Here is a 27,397-nt window from a genome sequence, read left to right on the forward strand (position 1 = left end):
TGTTAGGAGGACAGGTGTTGTAGGAGGATATGTTGAGACAGGTGTTGTTAGGAAGGATAGTTGAGACAGGTGTTTGTTAGGGATATGTGAGACAAGGTTTTGTTAGGAGATATGTTGAGACAGGTGTTGTTTAGGAGACAATGTTGAGACAGGTGGTTTGTGGAGGAGACATGTTGAGACAGTTTGTTAGGAGGATATGTTGAGACAGGTGTTGTTAGGAGGACATGTTGAGACAGGTGTTGTTAGGAAGGACATGTTGGAGACAGGTGTTTGTTAGGAAGGACATGTTGAGACCAGGGTGTTGTTAGGAGACATGTTGAGACAGGTGTTGTTAGGAGGCATGTTGAGACAGGTGTTGTTTAGGGATATGTTGAGCAGGTGTTTAGGAGGATATGTTGGAGACAGTGTTGTTAGGAGGATATGTTGAGCAGGTGTTGTTAGGAGGATAATGTTGAGACAGGTGTTGTTAGGAGGACATTGTTGAGACAGGTGTGTTAGGAGGATATGTTGAGACAGGTGTTGTTAGGAGGATATGTTGAGACAGGTGTTGTTAGGAGGATATGTTGAGACAGGTGTTGTTAGGAGGACATGTTGAGACAGGTGTTGTTAGGAGGACATGTTGAGACAGGTGTTGTAGGAGGACATGTTGAGACAGGTGTTGTTAGGAGGACATGTTGAGACAGGTGTTGTTAGGAGGACATGTGAGACAGGTGTTGTTAGGAGGTACATGTTGAGACAGGTGTTGTTAGGAGATATGTTGAGACAGGTGTTGTTAGGATATGTTGAGACAGGTGTTGTTAGGAGGATATGTTGAGACAGGTGTTGTTAGGATAATGTTGAGACAGGTTTGTTAGGAGGACATGTTGAGACAGGTGTTGTTAGGAGGATATGTTGAGACAGGTGTTGTTAGGAGGACATGTTGAGACAGGTGTTGTTAGGAGGATATGTTGAGACAGGTGTTGTTAGGAGGACATGTTATGACAGGTGTTGTTAGGAGGACATGTGGTGAGACAGTGTTGTTAGGAGGACATGTTTGAGGACCAGGTGTTGTTAGGAGGACCATCGTTGAGACAGGTTGTTGGTTAGGAGGTAATGTTGAGACAGGTGTTGGTTGGAGGACATGTTGAGACAGGTGTTGTTAGGAAGGACATGTTGAGAACAGGTGTTGCTTAGGAGGACATGTGAGACCGGTGTTGTTAGGAGGACATGTTGAGATCATGGTGTGTTAGAGGACATGGTGAGACAGGTGTTGTAGGAGGACATGGTTAGGACAGGTGTTGTTAGGAGGACATGTTGAGACAGGTGTTGTTAGGAGGACATGTTGAGCACAGGTTGTTGTTAGGAGGGGACATGTTTGAGACAGGTGTTGTTAGGAGGACATGTTGAGACAGGTGTTTGTAGGAGGATATGTTAGACAGGTGTTGTTTAGGAGGACATGTTGAGACAGGTGTTGTTAGGAGGACATGTTGAGACAGGTTGTGTTAGGAGGACATGTTGAGACAGGTGTTGTTAGAAGGACATGTTGAGACAGGTGTTGTTAGGAGAACATGTTGAGACAGGTGTTGTTAGGAGGACATGTTGAGACAGGTGTTGTTAGGAGGACATGTTGAGACAGGTGTTGTTAGGAGGACATGTTGAGACAGGTGTTGTTAGGAGGATATGTTGAGACAGGTGTTGTTAGGAGCATATGTTGAGACAGGTGTTGTTAGGAGGATATGTTGAGACAGGTGTTGTTAGGATAATGTTGAGACAGGTGTTGTTAGGAGAACATGTTGAGCCAGGTGTTGTTAGGAGGACATGTTGAGACAGGTGTTGTTAGGAGGATATGTTGAGACAGGTGTTGTTAGGAGGATATGTTGAGACAGGTGTTGTTAGGATAATGTTGAGACAGGTGTTGTTAGGAGGATATGTTGAGACAGGTGTTGTTAGGATAATGTTGAGACAGGTGTTGTTAGGAGGACATGTTGAGACAGGTGTTGTTAGGAGGATATGTTGAGACAGGTGTTGTTAGGAGGACATGTTGAGACAGGTGTTGTTAGGAGGACATGTTGAGACAGGTGTTGTTAGAAGGACATGTTGAGACAGGTGTTGTTAGGAGAACATGTTGAGACAGGTGTTGTTAGGAGGACATGTTGAGACAGGTGTTGTTAGGATAATGTTGAGACAGGTGTTGTTAGGAGGATATGTTGAGACAGGTGTTGTTAGGAGGACATGTTGAGACAGGTGTTGTTAGGAGGACATGTTGAGACAGGTGTTGTTAGGATAATGTTGAGACAGGTGTTGTTAGGAGGACATGTTGAGACAGGTGTTGTTAGGAGGATATGTTGAGACAGGTGTTGTTAGGAGGACATGTTGAGACAGGTGTTGTTAGGAGGACATGTTGAGACAGGTGTTGTTAGAAGGACATGTTGAGACAGGTGTTGTTAGGAGAACATGTTGAGACAGGTGTTGTTAGGAGGACATGTTGAGACAGGTGTTGTTAGGATAATGTTGAGACAGGTGTTGTTAGGAGGATATGTTGAGACAGGTGTTGTTAGGAGGATATGTTGAGACAGGTGTTGTTAGGAGGATATGTTGAGACAGGTGTTGTTAGGATAATGTTGAGACAGGTGTTGTTAGGAGAACATGTTGAGACAGGTGTTGTTAGGAGGATATGTTGAGACAGGTGTTGTTAGGAGGACATGTTGAGACAGGTGTTGTTAGGAGGACATGTTGAGACAGGTGTTGTTAGGAGGACATGTTGAGACAGGTGTTGTTAGGATGTTGTTGATCCATCCTCAGGTTTCTCCTTTAACAGCCATTAAACTCTGTAACTGTTTTAAAGTCCCCATTGGCCTCATGGTGAAATCCCTGAGCAGTTTCCTTCCTCTCCGGCAACTGATTTAGGAAGGACGCCTGTATCTTTGTATTGACTGGGTGTATTGACACACCATCCAAAGTGTAATTACTAATAACTACACCATGCTAAAAGGGATATTATATTCAGTGTCTGCTTTAAAAAAATGTGTACCCATCTACCAATAGTTGCCCTTCTTTGCGAGGCATTGAAAAACTTCCCTGGTCTTTGTGGTTGAATGTGTGTTTTAAATTTACTGATCGACTGAGGGACCTGACAGATAATTGTAAGTGTTGGGTACAGCACAGGAGATTGGTGTCACCTTTAATTGGGAGGAATGGTATCAAATACATGGTTTTCAGTAAACAATGTCTGCTCAAGCATGAATTACCCTTGTCGACGAAGAGATGATTGAATACCTGCATCTAGTCAATGCTGCTGTTTATATTTCCCAACAGTGATGCCACACTACAGAACGCTGTGCTCTCAAGCCCTGTTTAATAGTCATTATCCTCTGAAGGACCAGCCAGGTGTCTGTAGACATCTCCCGTCAGGTGTTGTTATGCCCTGTAGGACCAGCAAGCTGTCTGTAGACATCTCCCGTCAGGTGTGACCGTGGCTATAATCTGGGCGGCCCTGGAGGATGAAAGGAGAGGAAGAGAGCAGATGATACAGATCGATAATACAGTTGTAGTCGGAAGTTTAAATACACCTCAGCCAAATACATTTAAACTAAGTTCTTTCACAATTCCTGACATTTAATCCTAGTAAAAATTTCCTCGTCCTTTTGTGTCTTAGGTCAGTTAGGATCACCACTTTATTTTAAGAATGTGAAATGGCAGAATAATAGTAGAGAGTGATTTATTTCAGCTTATATTTCTTTCATCACATTCCCAGTGGGTCAGAAGTTTACATACACTCAATTAGTATTTGGTAGCATTGCCTTTAAATTGTTTAACTTGGCTCAAACGTTTCGGGTAGCCTTCCACAAGCTTCCCACAATAAGTTGGGTGAATTTTGGCCCATTCCTCCAGACAGAGCTGGTGCAACTGAGTCAGGTTTGTAGGCCTCCTTGCTCGCACACGCTTTTTCAGTTCTGCCCACAAATGTTCTATAGGATTGAATCAGGGCTTTGTGATGGCCACTCCAATCTTGACTGTGTTGTCCTTAAGCCATTTTGGCACAACTTTGGAAGTATGCCTGGGGTCATTGTCCATTTGGAAGACCCATTTGCGACCAACCTTTAACTTCCTGAATGATGTCTTGAGATGTTGCTTCAATATAGCTACATAATTTTCATTCTCATGATGCCATCTTTTTTGTGAAGTGCACCAGTCCCTCCTGCAGTAAAGCACCCCCACAACATGATGCTGCCACCCCCATGCTTCACGGTTGGGATGGTCTTCTTCGGCTTGCAAGCCTCACACTTTTTCCTCCAAATATAACGATGGTCATTATGGCCAAACAGTTCTATTTTTGTTTCATCAGACCAGAGGACATTTCTCCGAAAAGTACGATTTTTGTCCCCATGTGCAGTTGTAAACCGTAGTCTGTCTTTTTTATGGGGTTTTTGGAGCAGTGGCTTCTTCCTTGCTGAGGGGCCTTTCAGGTTATGTCGATATAGGACTCGTTTAACTGTGGACATAGATACTTTCTTCTGGAACAGGTACAACAGGTACAATAGTACAACAGTATAACAGGTATAACCACATCTCTTCTGGAACAGTCACACCTGAGACTCACCTTTAAATAGCTAACAGTCACACCTGGGACACACCTTTAAAACCTCTCTGGGATATGTGGGACAGTAGCGTTCCACCTCACCAACAGCCAGTGAAAGTGCAGGGCACCAAATTCAAAACAACAGAAATCTCATAATTAAAATTCCTTAAAAGTATTAAACACCATTTTAAAGATAAACTTCTCGTTAATTTAACTCGTTAATCCAGCCACAGTGTCTGATTTCAAAACGGCTTTACGGCGAAAGCGCACCTTGCGATTATGTTAGGTCAGTGCCAAGTCACAGAAAAACATACAGCCATTTTCCAAAGAACGAGAGGTGTCACAAAACTCAGAAATAGCATTAAAATGAATCACTAACCTTTGATGATCTTCACCGGATGGCACTCCCAGGACTCCATGTTAGACAATAAATGTGTGTTTTGTTCGATAAAGTTAATCTTTATGTCCAAAAACCTCATTTGAAATTGGTGCGTTATGTTCAGAAATGCATTGTCTCAAACAAACATCCGGTGAAAGTACAGAGAGCCACATCAAATTACAGAAATACTCATCATAAACATTGATAAGAGATACAAGTGTTATACATGGAATTATAGATACACTTCTCCTTAATGCAACTGCTGTGTCAGATTTAAAAAATGCTTTACGGAAAAAGCCCACCTTGCGATTATGTTAGGTCAGCGCCAAGTCACAGAAAAACAAACAGCCATTTTCCAAAGAAGGAGAGGTGTCACAAAAGTCAGAAATAGCGTTATAAATATTCACTTACCTTTGATGATCTTCATCGGAATGCCCACCCAGGAATCCCTAGTTCCACAATAAATGTTTGTTTTGTTCGATAAAGTCTTTTATTTATGTCCAAATACCTCCTATTTGTTCACGCGTTTAGCCCAGTAATCCAAATGCACAGTGCACGAGCAATTAGTTCAGACGAAAAGTCCCAAAAGTTATATTACAGTTCGTAGAAACATGTCAAACGATATGTATAATCAATCTTTAGGATGTTTTCATCATAAATCTTCAATAATGTTTCAACCGGACAATTCCTTTGTCTTTGGAAATTAAAAGGAACGCAGCTCACTCTCACGGCCGCGCGCCTGACTGAGCTCATGGCATTCTGCCAGACACCTGGTTGAAACAGCTCTTATTCTCTCCCCCTTCATAGTAGAAGCCTGAAACAACGTTCTAAAGACTGTTGACATCTAGTGGAAACCTTAGGAAGTGCAGTAGATACTGTATATTGGATAGGCAAAGACTTGAAAACCTACAAACCTCAGATTTCCCACTTCCTGGTTGGATTTTTTTCTCAGGTTTTTGCCTGCCATATGAGTTCTGTTATACTCACAGACATGATTCAAACAGTTTTAGAAACCTCAGAGTTTTTCCTATCCAAATCTACTTTGGGCACTTTTTTCATCCAAGCTACTCAATACTGCCCCCCAGTCCCAAAGAAGTTACATAGATAACAGTCACACCTGGGACACACCTTTAAATAGATAACAGTCACACCTGGGATACACCTTTAAATAGATAACAGTCACACCTGGGACACACCTTTAAATAGCTAACAGTCACACCTGGGACACACCTTTAAATAGCTAACAGTCACACCTGGGACACACCTTTAAATAGATAACAGTCACACCTGGGACTCACCTTTAAATAGATAACAGTCACACCTGGGACACACCTTTAAATAGATAACAGTCACACCTGGGACACACCTTTAAATAGATAAGTCACACCTGGGACACACCTTTAAATATGTTAACAGTCACACCAGGGACACACCTTTAAATAGATAACAGTCACACCTGGGACACACCTTTAAATAGATAACAGTCACACCTGGGACACACCTTTAAATAGATAACAGTCACACCTGGGACACACCTTTAAATAGCTAACAGTCACACCTGGGACACACCTTTAAATAGCTAACAGTCACACCTGGGACACACCTTTAAATAGATAACAGTCACACCTGGGACACACCTTTAAATAGCTAACAGACAAGCTGTAATATAGAACTAAGGCTCATGCTTTACTTAATAGTCCTCTTCCGTTTGCAATTTATCCCTAAAGTTCCAGGCCTTATTTTTGTTGTTTTTGCTACAATACCTGTCTGACAGCGTAGGACCGCCCTCTTTTCCTTTGTCCCGTCACGTGATTGAAGGAACAGTGGGTCCCTCGACGCAGGTGTGGCAACCTGGAAGAAGTGAAACCAATTAACATATTCAGGAAGAATACTCGCACACTGTAGAAAAACAAATATGAATAAATCCAAAAAGGAGGTTTAAATGTAAAATACAGATGTTTATGAAAATACCATGGTGCCCCCCAAAAAACCTCAGTGCATAAATGAAAGGTGAAAACAACACAAACGTTTGGGCCTCAGGCCGTCATCATTGTGGATGTTGGCACTCACACCTGGCTTCTATTTCAAGGATATTTGCATGTCACATGATCAAGGAAGAAAACACATCAGAAAATCTATGAATCGGTACCTGATCCACGGCTGATTTTTAATGGAATATCTACATAGGCGTACAGAGGCCCATTATCTGCAACCATCACTCCTGCATTCCAATGGCACGTTGTGTTGGCTAATCCTAGTTTATCATTTTAAAAGGCTAATTGATCATTAGAAAACCCTTTTGCAATTATGTTAGCACAGCTGAAAACTGCTGTTCTGATTAAAGAAGCAATAAAACTGGCCTTCTTTAGACTAGTTGAGTATCTGGAGCATCAGCATTTGTGGGTTCGATTACAGGCTCAAAATGGCCAGAAACAAAGAACTTTCTTCTGAAACTCGTCAGTCTATTCTCGTACAACGCTGTGTACTACTCCCTTCACAGAACAGCGCAAACTGGCCCTAACCAGAATAGAAAGAGGAGGTTACCTTAGTATATTACAGTGTGTTGTACCTTTGAGTTACAGTAGTGTATGTAGTTCAGGAACATGCTGCGTATACTCTCTGCCTCGTCATAGCAGCAGTGGGGCACTTGGTTCTCCACGCTCCTCTGAATAGGGGTCCACACACGCTCCGTCCAACGCTTATGGAGCAGCTCTCGCTTACGAAGCTCCGCCCTTTCCTGTTGGCACAGATAACGCTCCAGGTCCTGACAGGAAGAGACAGAGGCACAGAATGTTACGATGGAGCTAAACTAGTCATGACACCACATAAGGATACAGAACATAACGTACCTTACAAATACATCAACATATATCAGATCTATTATCCTGAACTCTTCCACAACTGATTGGTCTAATCAAGGGCTTGATGGTTGGCTGAATAGTTTAATCAGGTGTGCTGGCTCTGGAATAGATCACATGCTTAGAATGGCCGGGATTCCCAGAGGAGATGTTGCACAGAATTGTGGTCACCTTGACAAAGCCATTCTCTGACAGAATTGTGGTCACCTTGACAAAGCCATTCTCTGACACAATTGTGGTCACATTGACAAAGCCATTCTCTGACAGAATTGTGGTCACCTTGACAAAGCCATTCTCTGACAGAATTGTGGTCACCTTGACAAAGCCATTCTCTGACAGAATTGTGGTCACCTTGACAAAGCCATTCTCTGACAGAATTATGGTCACCTTGACAAAGCCATTCTCTGACAGAATTGTGGTCACCTTGACAAAGCCATTCTCTGACAGAATTGTGGTCACCTTGACAAAGCCATTCTCTGACAGAATTGTGGTCACCTTGACAAAGCCATTCTCTGACAGAATTGTGGTCACCTTGACAAAGCCATTATCTGACAGAATTGTGGTTACCTTGACAAAGCCATTCTCTGTGTCCAGTAGTGGCTGGGTGATGGCTCTAGCTTCTTGGTTCTCAGATTCTAACTTGACCTGAATGATTGTAGATGAAAAAACACAAACGTGAAAGAAATGAGTGTGTGTGTTCGTGTGTGGCTAAGTGTGTGTGTGTATGTGCTTGCGTGTGGCTGAGTGTGTGCAGTACCTGCAGCCTCCTGAAGGAGGTGTGAGAGAGCCAGTCTACCCACGGCCCTCTGGGAGGTCCAGGAAGCCACACCTCACTCCTCCTCTTCCTCTTCGGCCGGTCTTCCTGACACTTCTCCATACTCCGCTGGGTACCTGGAACAACATACAGTAGAACATCAACAACAGCATAAAAACAACAACAACAAGAATCAGAGGTTTACATCACAATGAACACAAATGGAGGAAGGGTACATGGGCCATTTCTGGGTCTCACATGTCTGTAGGACATTCCTGAGGAAAGGAGTTAGGGGAAGGAAGTCACTTCAGACTGTTAAGATGCACCCAGACAGGTTTCCCAGACAGGTTTCCCAGACAGGGTTCCCAGACAGGGTTCCCAGACAGGGTGGGTTCCCAGACAGGGTTCCCAGACAGGGCTCTCAGACAGGGTGGGTTCTCAGACAGGGTTCTCAGACAGGGCTCTCAGACAGGGCTCTCAGACAGGGTGGGTTCTCAGACAGGGTGGGTTCTCAGACAGCGTTCTCAAACTGGGTTCCCAGACAGGGTTCTCAGACAGGGTTCTCAGACAGGGTTCCCAGACAGGGTTCTCAGACAGGGTTCCCAGACAGCGTTCTCAGACTGGGTCTAACACAGATATTGTATGAATCACAAATGGTACCCTAATCATAGTGCACGACTTGGACCATTAGGATTCTGGTCATAAGGGAATAGGGTGCCATTTGGGATGCCGATATTGAGCATAGTGTCCATGCCCCCATTGAAAACTGGAGATGGGAACCTCGGGGGAAGTGTCCATGATGGGAAACTCAGGGGAAGTGTCCATGCCCCCATTGAAAACTGGAGATGGGAACCTCGGGGGAAGTGTCCATGCCCCCATTGAAAACTGGAGATGGGAACCTCGGGGGAAGTGTCCATGCCCCCATTGAAAACTGGAGATGGGAACCTCAGGGGAAGTGTCCATGCCCCCATTGAAAACTGGAGATGGGAACCTCAGGGGAAGTGTCCATGCCCCCATTGAAAACTGGAGATGGGAACTTCAGGGGAAGTGTCCATGCCCCCATTGAAAACTGGAGATGGGAACCTCAGGGGAAGTGTCCATGCCCCCATTGAAAACTGGAGATGGGAACCTCAGGGGAAGTGTCCATGCCCCCATTGAAAACTGGAGATGGGAACCTCAGGGGAAGTGTCCATGCCCCCATTGAAAACGAGAGATGGGAACCTCAGGGGAAGTGTCCATGCCCCCATTGAAAACGAGAGATGGGAACCTCAGGGGAAGTGTCCATGCCCCCATTGAAAACGAGAGATGGGAACCTCAGGGGAAGTGTCCATGTCCCCATTGAAAACGAGAGATGGGAACCTCAGGGGAAGTGTCCATGCCCCAATTGAAAACGAGAGATGGGAACCTCAGGGGAAGTGTCCATGCCCCCTTTGAAAACTGGAGATGGGAACCCCAATGTAAACTGGAGATGGGAACCTCAGGGGAAGTGTCCATGCCCCCATTGAAAACGAGAGATGGGAACCTCGGGGGAAGTGTCCATGGTGCGATGTGATTGAAGGGTGATGTGAAGGGTGATGTGAAGGGTGATTGAAGGGTGATTGAAGGGTGATTGAAGGGTGATGTGAAGGGTGATTGAAGGGTGATGTGAAGGGTGATTGAAGGGTGATTGAAGGGTGATGTGAAGGGTGATGTGAAGGGTGATTGTGTTCACAGACTTGCCTCCCTGCTGTTTGCAAAACAGTATATTGCTGTCGTCTCTGCCACTAGACAGGTCCTCGTAAATTAGGACCTGTTCATTATTGACATACCTGTATTAACAACTTGTTTACGTTACTGTAAGTTGTTATTAATTCATATTACTAGACAGTAGTTGTAGACGTTTTTAGACAGTAGTTGTAGACGTTTTTAGACAGCAGTTGTAGACGTTTTTAGACAGCAGTTGTAGACGTTTTTAGACAGTAGTTGTAAACGTTTTTAGACAGCAGTTGTAAACGTTTTTAGACAGTAGTTGTAAACGTTTTTAGACAGTAGTTGTAGACGTTTTTAGACAGCAGTTGTAAACGTTTTTAGACAGTAGTTGTAAACGTTTTTAGACAGTAGTTGTAAACGTTTTTAGACAGCAGTTGTAAACGTTTTTAGACAGCAGTTGTAGACGTTTTTAGACAGTAGTTGTAAACGTTTTTAGACAGCAGTTGTAGATGTTTTTAGACAGTAGTTGTAAACGTTTTTAGACAGTAGTTGTAAACGTTTTTAGACAGTAGTTGTAAACGTTTTTAGACAGCAGTTGTAAACGTTTTTAGATAGTAGTTGTAAACGTTTTTAGATAGCAGTTGTAGACGTTTTTAGACAGTAATTGTAAACGTTTTTAGACAGCCGTTGTAAACGTTTTTAGACAGCAGTTGTAGACGTTTTTAGACAGTAGTTGTAAACGTTTTTAGACAGCAGTTGTAAACGTTTTTAGACAGTAGTTGTAAACGTTTTTAGACAGCAGTTGTAAACGTTTTTAGACAGCAGTTGTAGACGTTTTTAGACAGTAGTTGTAGACGTTTTTAGACAGTAGTTGTAAACGTTTTTAGACAGCAGTTGTAAACGTTTTTAGACAGTAGTTGTAAACGTTTTTAGACAGTAGTTGTAAACGTTTTTAGACAGCAGTTGTAGACGTTTTTAGACAATAGTTGTAAACGTTTTTAGACAGCAGTTGTAAACGTTTTTAGACAGCAGTTGTAGACGTTTTTAGACAGTAGTTGTAAACGTTGTTAGACAGCAGTTGTAAACGTTTTTAGACAGCAGTTATAGACGTTTTTAGACAGTGGTTGTAAACGTTTTTAGACAGTAGTTGTAAACGTTTTTAGACAGTAGTTGTAAACGTTTTTAGACGGCAGTTGTAGACGTTTTTAGACAGTAGTTGTAGACAGTAGTTGTAGACGTTTTTAGACAGTAGTTGTAAACGTTTTTAGACAGCAGTTGTAGATGTTTTTAGACAGTAGTTGTAAACGTTTTTAGACAGTAGTTGTAAACGTTTTTAGACAGTAGTTGTAAACGTTTTTAGACAGCAGTTGTAAACGTTTTTAGACAGTAGTTGTAAACGTTTTTAGATAGCAGTTGTAGACGTTTTTAGACAGTAATTGTAAACGTTTTTAGACAGCCGTTGTAAACGTTTTTAGACAGTAGTTGTAGACGTTTTTAGACAGTAGTTGTAAACGTTTTTAGACAGCAGTTGTAAACGTTTTTAGACAGTAGTTGTAAACGTTTTTAGACAGCAGTTGTAAACGTTTTTAGACAGCAGTTGTAAACGTTTTTAGACAGTAGTTGTAGACGTTTTTAGACAGTAGTTGTAAACGTTTTTAGACAGCAGTTGTAGACGTTTTTAGACAGTAGTTGTAAACGTTTTTAGACAGCAGTTGTAAACGTTTTTAGACAGTAGTTGTAGACGTTTTTAGACAGCAGTTGTAAACGTTTTTAGACAGCAGTTGTAGAAGTTTTTAGACAATAGTTGTAAACGTTTTTAGACAGCAGTTGTAAACGTTTTTAGACAGCAGTTGTAAACGTTTTTAGACAGCAGTTGTAGACGTTTTTAGACAGTAGTTGTAAACGTTTTTAGACAGCAGTTGTAAACGTATTTAGACAGCAGTTGTAAACGTATTCAGACAGCAGTTGTAGACGTTTTTAGACAGTAGTTGTAAACGTTTTTAGACAGCAGTTGTAGACGTTTTTAGACAGCAGTTGTAAACGTATTTAGACAGCAGTTGTAGACGTTTTTAGACAGTAGTTGTAAACGTTTTTAGACAGTAGTTGTATACATTTTTAGACAGTAGTTGTAAACGTTTTTAGACAGCAGTTGTAAACGTTTTTAGACAGCAGTTGTAGACGTTTTTAGACAGTAGTTGTAAACGTTTTTAGACAGTAGTTGTAAACGTTTTTAGACAGCAGTTACAAACGTTTTTAGACAGCAGTTGTAAACGTTTTTAGACGGCAGTGTAAACGTTTTTAGACCGTAGTTGTAAACGTTTTTAGACAGCAGTTGTAAACGTTTTTAGACAGCAGTTGTAGACGTTTTTAGACAGTAGTTGTAAACGTTTTTAGACAGTAGTTGTAAACGTTTTTAGACAGCAGTTGTAGACGTTTTTAGACAGTAGTTGTAAACGTTTTTAGACAGTAGTTGTAAACGTTTTTAGACAGTAGTTGTAAACGTTTTTAGACAGCAGTTGTAAACGTTTTTAGACAGCAGTTGTAGACGTTTTTAGACAGTAGTTGTAAACGTTTTTAGACAGCAGTTGTAGACGTTTTTAGACAGCAGTTGTAGACGTTTTTAGACAGCAGTTGTAAACGTTTTTAGACAGCAGTTGTAAACGTTTTTAGACAGCAGTTGTAAACGTTTTTAGACAGCAGTTGTAAACGTTTTTAGACAGCAGTTGTAGACGTTTTTAGACAGCAGTTGTAAACGTTTTTAGACAGCAGTTGTAGACGTTTTTAGACAGCAGTTGTAGACGTTTTTAGACAGTAGTTGCAAACATATATTACACAAAGAAAGAAAGAAAAACGTTAACAATAGTCTGATAGATGTGAGGAGACCTGGGGGAGCAGAACACGATCAGACCGGCTGCACCACTGTCCTTGACAGGCATGTCTGGGAGGGGAGCAGACGTGGGGAACACGATCAGCCCGGCTGCACCACTGTCCTAGACATGCATGTCTGGGAGGGGAGCAGACGTGGGGAACACGATCAGACCGGCTGCACCACTGTCCTTGACAGGCATGTCTGGGAGGGGAGCAGACGTGGGGAACACGATCAGACCGGCTGCACCACTGTCCTAGACAGGCATGTCTGGGAGGGGAGCAGACGTGGGGAACACGATCAGACCGGCTGCACCACTGTCCTAGACAGGCATGTCTGGGAGGGGAGCAGACGTGGGGAACACGATCAGACCGGCTGCACCACTGTCCTTGACAGGCATGTCTGGGAGGGGAGCAGACGTGGGGAACACGATCAGACCGGCTGCACCACTGTCCTAGACAGGCATGTCTGGGAGGGGAGCAGACGTGGGGAACACGATCAGACCGGCTGCACCACTGTCCTAGACAGGCATGTCTGGGAGGGGAGCAGATGTGGGGAACACGATCAGACCGGCTGCACCACTGTCCTTGACAGGCATGTCTGGGAGGGGAGCAGACGTGGGGAACACGATCAGACCGGCTGCACCACTGTCCTTGACAGGCATGTCTGGGAGGGGAGCAGACGTGGGGAACACGATCAGACCGGCTGCACCACTGTCCTTGACAGGCATGTCTGGGAGGGGAGCAGACGTGGGGAACACGATCAGACCGGCTGCACCACTGTCCTAGACAGGCATGTCTGGGAGGGGAGCAGACGTGGGGAACACGATCAGACCGGCTGCACCACTGTCCTAGACAGGCATGTCTGGGAGGGGAGCAGACGTGGGGAACACGATCAGACCGGCTGCACCACTGTCCTAGACAGGCATGTCTGGGAGGGGAGCAGACGTGGGGAACACGATCAGACCGGCTGCACCACTGTCCTTGACAGGCATGTCTGGGAGGGGAGCAGACGTGGGGAACACGATCAGACCGGCTGCACCACTGTCCTAGACAGGCATGTCTGGGAGGGGAGCAGACGTGGGGAACACGATCAGACCGGCTGCACCACTGTCCTTGACAGGCATGTCTGGGAGGGGAGCAGACGTGGGGAACACGATCAGACCGGCTGCACCACTGTCCTAGACAGGCATGTCTGGGAGGGGAGCAGACGTGGGGAACACGATCAGACCGGCTGCACCACTGTCCTTGACAGGCATGTCTGGGAGGGGAGCAGACGTGGGGAACACGATCAGACCGGCTGCACCACTGTCCTAGACAGGCATGTCTGGGAGGGGAGCAGACGTGTGGAACACGATCAGACCGGCTGCACCACTGTCCTAGACAGGCATGTCTGGGAGGGGAGCAGACGTGTGGAACACGATCAGACCGGCTGCACCACTGTCCTTGACAGGCATGTCTGGGAGGGGAGCAGACGTGGGGAACACGATCAGACCGGCTGCACCACTGTCCTTGACAGGCATGTCTGGGATGAGAGCAGACGTGTGGAACACAATCAGACCGGCTGCACCACTGTCCTAGACAGGCATGTCTGGGAGGGGAGCAGACGTGGGGAACACGATCAGACCGGCTGCACCACTGTCCTAGACAGGCATGTCTGGGAGGGGAGCAGACGTGGGGAACACGATCAGACCGGCTGCACCACTGTCCTAGACAGGCATGTCTGGGAGGGGAGCAGACGTGTGGAACACGATCAGACCAGCTGCACCACTGTCCTTGACAGGCATGTCTGGGAGGGGAGCAGACGTGGGGAACACGATCAGACCGGCTGCACCACTGTCCTAGACAGGCATGTCTGGGAGGGGAGCAGACGTGGGGAACACGATCAGACCGGCTGCACCACTGTCCTAGACAGGCATGTCTGGGAGGGGAGCAGACGTGTGGAACACGATCAGACCAGCTGCACCACTGTCCTTGACAGGCATGTCTGGGAGGGGAGCAGACGTGGGGAACACAATCAGACCGGCTGCACCACTGTCCTTGACAGGCATGTCTGGGATGAGAATGACATGAAAATAGATTTACCAGATAGAAAAGTAAACAGTGCATTCGGAAAGTATCCAAACCCATTTTTCTACATTTGGTTACAGCCTTATTCTAAAACGGATTAAATCGTTTTTCCCCCTCATCAATCTATACACAACATCCCATAATGACAAAGCAAAATTAGGTTTTTAGACATTTTTGCAAATGTTTGGCACACCTGTATTTGTTTCTCCCCAATCTTCTCTGCAGATCCTCTCAAGCTCTGTCAGGTTGGATGGGGAGTGTTGCTGCACAACTATTTTCAGGTCTCTCCAGAGATGTTTGATCGGGTTCAAGTCCAGGCTCTGGCTGGGTCACTCAAGGACATTCAGAGACTTGTCCCGAAGCCACTCCTGCGTTGTTGGCTGTGTGCTTAGGGTCGCTGTCCACTCCAGTCTGAGGTCCTGGAGCAGGTTTTCATCAAGGATCTCTCTGTACTTTGCTCTGTTCATCTTTCCCTCAATCCTAGTCTTCCGGTCCCTGGTGCAGAAAAACATCACCACCAGCATGCCTCACCGTAGGGATGGTGCCAGCTTTCCTCCAGACATGACGCTTGGCATTCAGGCCAAAGAGTTCAATCTTGGTTTCATCAGACCAGAGAATCTTATTTCTCAGGGTCTGAGTCCTTTAGGTGCCTTTTGGCAAACTCCAAGTGGATTGTCATGTGCCTTTTACTGAGGAGTGGCTTCCGTCTGGCCAGTCTACCATAAAGGCCTGATTGGTGGAGTGCTGCAGAGATGGTTGTCCTCCTGGAAGGTTGTCCCATCTCCACAGAAGAACTCTGGAGCTCTGGACCATCAGGTTCTTGGTCACCTCCCTGACCAAGGCCCTTCTCCCCCGATTGCTCAGTTTGGCCCGGTGGCCAGCTCTAGGAAGAGTCTTCATGGTTCCAAACTTCTTCCATTTAAGAATGATGGGGGACACTGTGTTCTTGGGGACCTTCAATGTTGCAGAAATGTTTTGGTACCCTTCCCCAGATCTGTGCCTCGACACAATCCTGTCTCTGAGCTCTACGGACAATTCCTTCCACCTCATTGCTTGGTTTTTGACCTGACATGAACTGTCAACTGTGGGACCTTATATAGACAGGTGTGTGCCTTTCCAGATCATGTCCAATCAATTGAATTTACCACAGGTGTACTACAATTAAGTTGTAGAAACATCTCAAGGATGATCAATGGAAACAGGATGCAGCTGAGCTCAATTTCAAGTCTCATAGCAAAGGGTCTGAATACTTATATAAATGAGGTATCTGTTTTTTATATTTTATACATTTTCTAAAAAGAATTCACTTTGGGCCTGGGTCCCCCCACAGGCCTGGGCCCCACACGGCTTCAGTAAGCCCCTGCATTAATCTGGCCCTGCACGCGAGCAACAGATTTGTTCCTTCACATGAAGTCAAGTTGTGCCAACGGGGATGTTCATGAAGTCAAGTTGTGACAACGGGGATGTTCATGAAGTCAAGTTGTGACAACGGGGATGTTCATGAAGTCAAGTTGTGACAACGGGGATGTTCATGAAGTCAAGTTGTGACAACGGGGATGTTCATGAAGTCAAGTTGTGACAACGGGGATGTTCATGAAGTCAAGTTGTGACAACAGGGATGTTCATGAAGTCAAGTTGTGCCAATGGGGATGTTCATGAAGTCAAGTTGTGACAACGGGGATGTTCATGAAGTCAAGTTGTGACAACAGGGATGTTCATGAAGTCAAGTTGTGACAACGGGGATGTTCATGAAGTCAAGTTGTGACAACGGGGATGTTCATGAAGTCAAGTTGTGACAACGGGGATGTTCATGAAGTCAAGTTGTGACAACGGGGATGTTCATGAAGTCAAGTTGTGACAACGGGGATGTTCATGAAGTCAAGTTGTGACAACTGGGATGTTCATGAAGTCAAGTTGTGACAACGGGGATGTTCATGAAGTCAAGTTGTGCCAATGGGGATGTTCATGAAGTCAAGTTGTGACAACGGGGATGTTCATGAAGTCAAGTTGTGACAACGGGGATGTTCATGAAGTCAAGTTGTGACAACGGGGATGTTCATGAAGTCAAGTTGTGACAACGGGGATGTTCATGAAGTCATGTTTTACACACTGAATGGGGTTATAATGTGTTATAATGTGTTATAATGGGTTATAATGGGTTATAATGTGTTATAATGTGTTATAATGGGTTATAATGTGTTATAATGGGTTATAATGGGTTATAATGTGTTATAATGTGTTAATACACTACCATGAAGAACACGAAGGTATAATGTATTATTTTGCCATTTTGTTTTGAAATGATAAATGCTTTTAATCGTTTTCTTCATTCTTCACAATGTGTATTAGAGCCATTTTGCATAAAGGAGAGAAAATTTATAGAATTGTATAGAACATTCTTAGTGTGTATAGAACATTCTTAGTATGTATAGAACATTCTTAGTGTGTATAGAACATTCTTAGTATGTATAGAAATGTATAGAACATTCTTAGTATGTATAGAAATGTATAGAACATTCTTAGTATGTATAGAACATTCTTAGTATGTATAGAACATTCTTAGTATGTATAGAACATTCTTAGTGTGTATAGAACATTCTTAGTGTGTATAGAAATGTATAGAACATTCTTAGTATGTATAGAACATTCTTAGTATGTATAGAAATGTATAGAACATTCTTAGTATGTATAGAAAATTCTTAGTGTGTATAGAACATTCTTAGTATGTATAGAAATGTATAGAACATTCTTAGTATGTATAGAAATGTATAGAACATTCTTAGTGTGTATAGAACATTCTTAGTATGTATAGAACATTCTTAGTGTGTATAGAACATTCTTAGTATGTATAGAAATGTATAGAACATTCTTAGTATGTATAGAAATGTATAGAACATTCTTAGTATGTATAGAACATTCTTAGTATGTATAGAACATTCTTAGTATGTATAGAACATTCTTAGTGTGTATAGAACATTCTTAGTGTGTATAGAAATGTATAGAACATTCTTAGTATGTATAGAACATTCTTAGTATGTATAGAAATGTATAGAACATTCTTAGTATGTATAGAAAATTCTTAGTGTGTATAGAACATTCTTAGTATGTATAGAAATGTATAGAACATTCTTAGTATGTATAGAAATGTATAGAACATTCTTAGTATGTATAGAATTGTATAGAACATTCTTAGTATGTATAGAACATTCTTAGTGTGTATAGAATATTCTTAGTATGTATAGAACATTCTTGGTATGTATAGAACATTCTTAGTATGTATAGAACATTCTTAGTGTGTATAGAACATTCTTAGTGTGTATAGAACATTCTTAGTATGTATAGAACATTCTAGTAGTATGTATAGAACATTCTTAGTGTGTATAGAACATTCTTAGTGTGTATAGAACATTCTTAGTATGTATAGAACATTCTTAGTGTGTATAGAACATTCTTAGTGTGTATAGAACATTCTTAGTATGTATAGAACATTCTTAGTATGTATAGAACATTCTTAGTATGTATAGAACATTCTTAGTATGTATAGAAATGTATAGAACATTCTTAGTATGTATAGAACATTCTTAGTATGTATAGAACATTCTTAGTATGTATAGAACATTCTTAGTATGTATAGAACATTCTTAGTGTGTATAGAACATTCTTAGTATGTATAGAAATGTATAGAACATTCTTAGTGTGTATAGAACATTCTTAGTGTGTATAGAACATTCTTAGTGTGTATAGAACATTCTTAGTGTGTATAGAACATTCTTAGTATGTATAGAAATGTATAGAACATTCTTAGTGTGTATAGAACATTCTTAGTATGTATAGAACATTCTTAGTGTGTATAGAACATTCTTAGTATGTATAGAAATGTATAGAACATTCTTAGTATGTATAGAAATGTATAGAACATTCTTAGTATGTATAGAAATGTATAGAACATTCTTAGTGTGTATAGAACATTCTTAGTATGTATAGAAATGTATAGAACATTCTTAGTGTGTATAGAACATTCTTAGTGTGTATAGAACATTCTTAGTATGTATAGAACATTCTTAGTGTGTATAGAACATTCTTAGTATGTATAGAAATGTATAGAACATTCTTAGTATGTATAGAACATTCTTAGTATGTATAGAACATTCTTAGTATGTATAGAACATTCTTAGTATGTATAGAACATTCTTAGTGTGTATAGAACATTCTTAGTATGTATAGAACATTCTTAGTGTGTATAGAACATTCTTAGTGTGTATAGAACATTCTTAGTATGTATAGAACATTCTTAGTGTGTATAGAACATTCTTAGTATGTATAGAAATGTATAGAACATTCTTAGTGTGTATAGAAATGTATAGAACATTCTTAGTGTGTATAGAAATGTATAGAACATTCTTAGTATGTATAGAACATTCTTAGTATGTATAGAAATGTATAGAACATTCTTAGTATGTATAGAAAATTCTTAGTGTGTATAGAACATTCTTAGTATGTATAGAAATGTATAGAACATTCTTAGTATGTATAGAAATGTATAGAACATTCTTAGTGTGTATAGAACATTCTTAGTATGTATAGAACATTCTTAGTGTGTATAGAACATTCTTAGTATGTATAGAAATGTATAGAACATTCTTAGTATGTATAGAAATGTATAGAACATTCTTAGTATGTATAGAACATTCTTAGTATGTATAGAACATTCTTAGTATGTATAGAACATTCTTAGTGTGTATAGAACATTCTTAGTGTGTATAGAAATGTATAGAACATTCTTAGTATGTATAGAAATGTATAGAACATTCTTAGTATGTATAGAAAATTCTTAGTGTGTATAGAACATTCTTAGTATGTATAGAAATGTATAGAACATTCTTAGTATGTATAGAAATGTTATAGAACATTCTTAGTATGTATAGAATTGTATAGAACATTCTTAGTATGTATAGAACATTCTTAGTGTGTATAGAACATTCTTAGTATGTATAGAACATTCTTGGTATGTATAGAACATTCTTAGTATGTATAGAACATTCTTAGTGTGTATAGAACATTCTTAGTGTGTATAGAACATTCTTAGTATGTATAGAACATTCTTAGTATGTATAGAACATTCTTAGTGTGTATAGAACATTCTTAGTGTGTATAGAACATTCTTAGTATGTATAGAACATTCTTAGTGTGTATAGAACATTCTTAGTGTGTATAGAACATTCTTAGTATGTATAGAACATTCTTAGTATGTATAGAAATGTATAGAACATTCTTAGTATGTATAGAACATTCTTAGTATGTATAGAACATTTCTTAGTATGTATAGAACATTCTTAGTATGTATAGAACATTCTTAGTGTGTATAGAACATTCTTAGTATGTATAGAAATGTATAGAACATTCTTAGTGTGTATAGAACATTCTTAGTATGTATAGAAATGTATAGAACATTCTTAGTGTGTGTTATGAGAACATTCTTAGTGTGTATAGAACATTCTTAGTGTGTATGAAGAACATTCTTAGTGTGTATAGAACATTCTTAGTATGTATAGAAATGTATAAGAACATTCTTAGTGTGTATAGAACATTCTTAGTATGTATAGAACATTCCTAGTGTGTATAGAACATTCTTAGTATGTATAGAAATGTATAGACATTCTAGTATGTATAGAAATGTATAGAACATTTCTTAGTATGTATAGAAATGTATAGAACATTCTTAGTGTGTATAGACATCTTGAGTATGTATAGAAATGTATAGACATTCTTAGTGTGTATAGAACATTCTTAGTATGTATAGAACATTCTTAGTGTGTATAGAACATTCTTAGTATGTATAGAAATGTATAGAACATTCTTAGTGTGTATAGAACATTCTTAGTATGTATAGAAATGGATAAGAACATTCCTTAGGTATGGATAGAACATTCTAGTATGTATAGAACATTCTTAGTATGTATAGAACATTCTTAGTATGTATAGAACATTCAATTAGTGGTGTATAGAACCATTCTTAGAAAAAAGAACTATGTATAAGAACATTCTTAGTGGTGGTATAGAACATTCTTAGTGTGTATAGAACATTCTTCAGTATGTATAGAACATTCTTAGTGTGTATAGAACATTCTTAGTATGTATAGAAATGTATAGAACATTCTTAGTGTGTATAGAAATGTATAGAACATTCTTAGTGTGTATAGAACATTCTTAGTATGTATAGAACATTCTTAGTATGTATAGAAATGTATAGAACATTCTTAGTGTATAGAAATGTATAGAACATTCTTAGTGTGTATAGAACATTCTTAGTGTGTATAGAACATCTTAGTGTGTATAGAACATTCTTAGTATGTATAGAACATTCTTAGTGGTATAGAACATTCTTAGTATGTATAGAAATGTATAGAACATTCTTAGTATGTATAGAAATGTATAGAACATTCTTAGTATGTATAGAACATTCTTAGTATGTATAGAACATTCTTAGTATGTATAGAACATTCTTAGTGTGTATAGAACATTCTTAGTGTGTATAGAAATGTATAGAACATTCTTAGTATGTATAGAACATTCTTAGTATGTATAGAAATGTATAGAACATTCTTAGTATGTATAGAAAATTCTTAGTGTGTATAGAACATTCTTAGTATGTATAGAAATGTATAGAACATTCTTAGTATGTATAGAAATGTATAGAACATTCTTAGTATGTATAGAATTGTATAGAACATTCTTAGTATGTATAGAACATTCTTAGTGTGTATAGAACATTCTTAGTATGTATAGAACATTCTTGGTATGTATAGAACATTCTTAGTATGTATAGAACATTCTTAGTGTGTATAGAACATTCTTAGTGTGTATAGAACATTCTTAGTATGTATAGAACATTCTTAGTATGTGTAGAACATTCTTAGTGTGTATAGAACATTCTTAGTGTGTATAGAACATTCTTAGTATGTATAGAACATTCTTAGTGTGTATAGAACATTCTTAGTGTGTATAGAACATTCTTAGTATGTATAGAACATTCTTAGTATGTATAGAACATTCTTAGTATGTATAGAACATTCTTAGTATGTATAGAAATGTATAGAACATTCTTAGTATGTATAGAACATTCTTAGTATGTATAGAACATTCTTAGTATGTATAGAACATTCTTAGTATGTATAGAACATTCTTAGTGTGTATAGAACATTCTTAGTATGTATAGAACATTCTTAGTATGTATAGAAATGTATAGAACATTCTTAGTATGTATAGAAAATTCTTAGTGTGTATAGAACATTCTTAGTATGTATAGAAATGTATAGAACATTCTTAGTATGTATAGAAATGTATAGAACATTCTTAGTATGTATAGAATTGTATAGAACATTCTTAGTATGTATAGAACATTCTTAGTGTGTATAGAACATTCTTAGTATGTATAGAACATTCTTAGTATGTATAGAAATGTATAGAACATTCTTAGTATGTATAGAACATTCTTAGTATGTATAGAAATGTATAGAACATTCTTAGTATGTATAGAATTGTATAGAACATTCTTAGTATGTATAGAACATTCTTAGTATGTATAGAACATTCTTAGTATGTATAGAACATTCTTAGTATGTATAGAAATGTATAGAACATTCTTAGTATGTATAGAACATTCTTAGAGTGTATAGAACATTCTTAGTATGTATAGAACATTCTTAGTATGTATAGAACATTCTTAGTATGTATAGAACATTCTTAGTGTGTATAGAACATTATTAGTATGTATAGAATGTATAGAACATTCTTAGTATGTATAGAACATTCTTAGTATGTATAGAACATTCTTAGGTGTATAGAACATTCTTAGTATGTTAGAACATTCTTAGTGTGTATAGAACATTCTTAGTATGTATAGAACATTCTTAGTGTGTATAGAACATTCTTAGTATGTATAGAACATTCTTAGTGTGTATAGAACATTCTTAGTATGTATAGAACATTCTTAGTGTGTATAGAACATTCTTAGTGTGTATAGAACATTCTTAGTGTGTATAGAAATGTATAGAACATCTTAGTGTGTATAGAACATTCTTAGTATGTATAGAAATGTATAGAGCATTCTTAGTATGTATAGAAATGTATAGAACATTCTTAGTATGTATAGAAATGTATAGAACATTCTTAGTGTGTATAGAACATTCTTAGTATGTATAGAAACATTCTTAGTGTGTATAGAACATTCTTAGTATGTATAGAACATTCTTAGTGTGGTATAGAACATTCTTAGTATGTATAGACATCTTAGTGTGTATAGAACTTTCTTAGTATGTTAGAAATGTATAGAACATTCTTAGTGTGTATAGAACATTCTTAGTGTGTATAGAACATTCTTAGTTGTATAGAACATTCTTAGTATGTATAGAACATTCTTAGTATGTATAGAACATTCTTAGTGTGTATAGAACATTCTTAGTGTGTATAGAACATTCTTAGTATGTATAGAACATTCTTAGTGTGTATAGAACATTCTTAGTATGTATAGAAATGTATAGAACATTCTTAGTGTGTATAGAACATCTTAGTATGTTAGAACATTCTTAGTGTGTATAGAACATTCTTAGTATGTATAGAAATGTATAGAACATTCTTAGTGTGTATAGAACATTCCTTAGTGTGTATAGAACATTCTTAGTGTGTATAGAACATTCTTAGTATGTATAGAAATGTATAGAACATTCTTAGTGTGTATAGAACATTCTTAGTATGTTATAGAACATTCTTAGTGTGTATAGAACATTCTTAGTAATGTATAGAAATGTATAGAACATTCTTAGTATGTATAGAAATGTATAGAACATTCTTAGATGTAAGATGTATAGAACATTCTTAGTGTGTATAGAACTTCTTAGTATGTAGAAATGTATAGAACATTCTTAGTGTGTATAGAACATTCTTAGTGTGTATAGACATTCTTAGTATGTATAGAACATTCTTAGTGTGTATAGAACATTCTTAGTATGTATAGAAATGTATAGAACATTCTTAGTATGTATAGAACATTCTTAGTATGTATAGAACATTCTTAGTATGTATAGAACATTCTTAGTGTGTATAGAACATTCTTAGTATGTATAGAACATTCTTAGTGTGTATAGAACATTCTTAGTGTGTATAGAACATTCTTAGTATGTATAGAAACATTCTTAGTGTGTAGAGAACATTCTTAGTATGTATAGAAATGTATAGAACATTCTTAGTGTGTATAGAAATGTATAGAACATTCTTAGTGTGTATAGAACATTCTTAGTATGTATAGAACATTCTTAGTATGTATAGAAATGTATAGAACATTCTTAGTGTGTATAGAAATGTATAGAACATTCTTAGTGGTATAGAACATTCTTAGTGTGTATAGAACAATCTTAGTGTGTATAGAACATTCTTAGTATGTATAGAACATTCTTAGTGTGTATAGAAAATTCTTAGTATGTATAGAAATGTATAGAACATTCTTAGTGTGTATAGAAATGTATAGAACATCTTAGTGTGTATAGACATTCTTAGTATGTATAGAACATTCTTAGTGTGTATAGAACATTCTTAGTATGTATAGAACATTCTTAGTATGTATAGAACATTCTTAGTATGTATAGAACATTCTTAGTATGTATAGAACATTCTTAGTATGTATAGAACATTCTTAGTGTGTATAGAACATTCTTAGTATGTATAGAACATTCTTAGTATGTATAGAACATTCTTAGTATGTATAGAACATTCTTAGTATGTATAGAACATTCTTAGTGTGTATAGAACATTCTTAGTGTGTATAGAAATGTATAGAACATTCTTAGTGTGTATAGAAATGTATAGAACATTCTTAGTGTGTATAGAAATGTATAGAACATTCTTAGTGTGGGGTATAGAACATTCCTTAGTGTGTATAGAACATTCTTAGTGTGTATAGAACATTCTTAGTGTGTATAGAACATTCTTAGTGTGTATAGAAATGTATAGAAACTGTTATGTTCATTATTTATATTAGAAACCCTTTTACTGTTATTGTGACACCTTTTGGGTTTACCTGCAGCGTAGCAGGGGGTTATGGGTAAAGATCTACTGTATATAGCCTCTTACTGTATATAGCCTCTCTACTGTATATAGCCTCTTACTGTATATAGCCTCTCTACTGTATATAGCCTCTCTACTGTATATAGCCTCTCTACTGTATATAGCCTCTTACTGTATATCAGCCTCTCTACTGTATATAGCCTCTCTACTGTATATAACCTCTCTACTGTATATAGCCTCTTACTGTATATAGCCTCTCTACTGTATATAGCCTCTTACTGTATATAGCCTCTCTACTGTATATAGCCTCTTACTGTATATAGCCTCTCTACTGTATATAGCGTCTACTGTATATAGCCTCTCTACTGTATATAACCTCTCTACTGTATATAGCCTCTCTACTGTATATAGCCTCTCTACTGTATATAGCGTCTACTGTATATAGCCTCTACTGTATATAGCCTCTATACTGTATATAGCCTCTCTACTGTATATAGCCTCTACTGTATAGTAGCCTCTCTACTTATATAGCCTCTCTACTGTATATAGCCTCTCTACTGTGTATAGCCTCTCTACTGTATATAACCTCTCTACTGTTATAGCCTCTCTACTGTATATAGACTCTCTACTGTATATAGCCTCTCTACTGTATATAAGCTCTCTACTGTTATAGCCTCTCTACTGTATATAGCCTCTCTACTGTTATAGCCTCTCTACTGTATATAGCCTCTCTACTGTATATAGCCTCTCTACTGTATATAGCCTCTCTACTGTTATAGCCTCTCTACTGTTATAGACTCTCTACTGTTATAGCCTCTCACTGTATATAGCCTCTCTACTGTTATAAGCCTCTCTACTGTATTAGCCTCTCTACTGTATATAGCCCTCTCTACTGTATATAGCCCTCTCTACTGTTATAGCCTCTCTACTGTTATTAAGCCTCTCTACTGTATATAGCCTCTCTACTGTATATAGCCTCTCTACTGTATATAGCCTCTCTACTGTATATAGCCTCTCTACTGTTATAGCCTCTCTACTGTTATAGCCTCTCTACTGTATATAGCCTCTCTACTGTATATAACCTCTCTACTGTATATAGCCTCTCTACTGTAATATAGCCTCTCTACTGTATATAGCCTCTCTACCTGTATATAACCTCTCTACTGGATATAGCCTCTCTACTGTATAGCCTCTCTACTGTATATAGCCTCTCTACTGTTATAGCCTCTCTACTGTATATAGCCTCTCTACTGTATATATTCTCTCTACTGTATATAACCTCTCTACTGTATATAGCCTCTCTACTGTATATAACCTCTCTACTGTATATATTCTCTTACTGTATATATCCTCTCTACTGTATATAGCCTCTCTACTGTATATAGCCTCTCTTACCCTACCCTACACAAGAGGTGGAGCTCGTCTCCTAGTTACCCTACACGAGAGGTCGAGCGTCCACATCTACAATTGGCACTACACTTTGAATTGATATTAGTGAATAGATATTAAAAGTTCAACAACAACAAAGTTATTCAACGAGTAGGCCTAGTAATCCTGTTTACAAATTGGCTAAACGAAATATCTCGATTGAGCTGAAGTCAGAAAAATAGGTGGCCTAAACTTGCAAGGAGATAGAAAACTCAGGACGAAGACAATGGGGGAGGGGTGCTCTGTAGGCTACTCACGGTAGGATTTAGCCCCGGTTTGAGCCCCGGTTGCTTTGCAGCACGGAGAGTAGTGCCCGCTCCGTGCCAGATCTCCCGTCCCGGTCCTGCTGCTTCTCCGGAGAGTAGCCTAGTGTCCCGCCGTTGTCAAGGTGATGTCACACAAACCGAGTTAAATGTCGGAAACATTATTTTTAGACTACCAGTGTTTGTGATCGTGTTAATTATATGGCACCGTACAATGCCTCCCCCCATCCCCATATGATCCGTAACAAATATGCACAAATATAACTCACTATCCACAAACAAACACCTGTTGACTTGTATTTTGTAAACCAAGATTGTTAATAAATGCTAAATGAGCAGAATAACCAGTTTCCTTAGTTATAAATAAATAAAAGCATTTTTGGTGTGTGGGTAGTATCCAATCATTTCAAAACAACAATTTCCAGGTAGAACTGTCGAATCTGCATGTGTGGCTCAAATTACATCTCTGGGTCT

At 39.1% G+C, this 27,397-nt stretch overlaps 1 protein-coding gene across 1 annotated transcript; it reads right to left on the reverse strand.

The window, feature by feature from the left end:
* Nucleotides 1-3,143: 3,143 nt before the first annotated feature.
* On the reverse strand, nt 3,144-27,034 carry fam228a (family with sequence similarity 228 member A). The gene is made up of 6 exons (XM_031800829.1): nt 26,918-27,034; nt 8,553-8,686; nt 8,363-8,440; nt 7,507-7,701; nt 6,701-6,788; nt 3,144-3,472 (listed from the first exon to the last, which is right to left on the reverse strand). The coding sequence occupies exons 2-6, from the start codon at nt 8,670-8,672 to the stop codon at nt 3,456-3,458; spliced, it is 498 nt and encodes a 165-aa protein (XP_031656689.1). The 5' UTR covers nt 8,673-8,686; nt 26,918-27,034; the 3' UTR covers nt 3,144-3,455.
* Nucleotides 27,035-27,397: the final 363 nt, after the last annotated feature.

The sequence above is a fragment of the Oncorhynchus kisutch genome, linkage group LG21 (genome assembly GCF_002021735.2).
Source record: "Oncorhynchus kisutch isolate 150728-3 linkage group LG21, Okis_V2, whole genome shotgun sequence".
Lineage (NCBI taxonomy): Eukaryota > Metazoa > Chordata > Actinopteri > Salmoniformes > Salmonidae > Oncorhynchus > Oncorhynchus kisutch.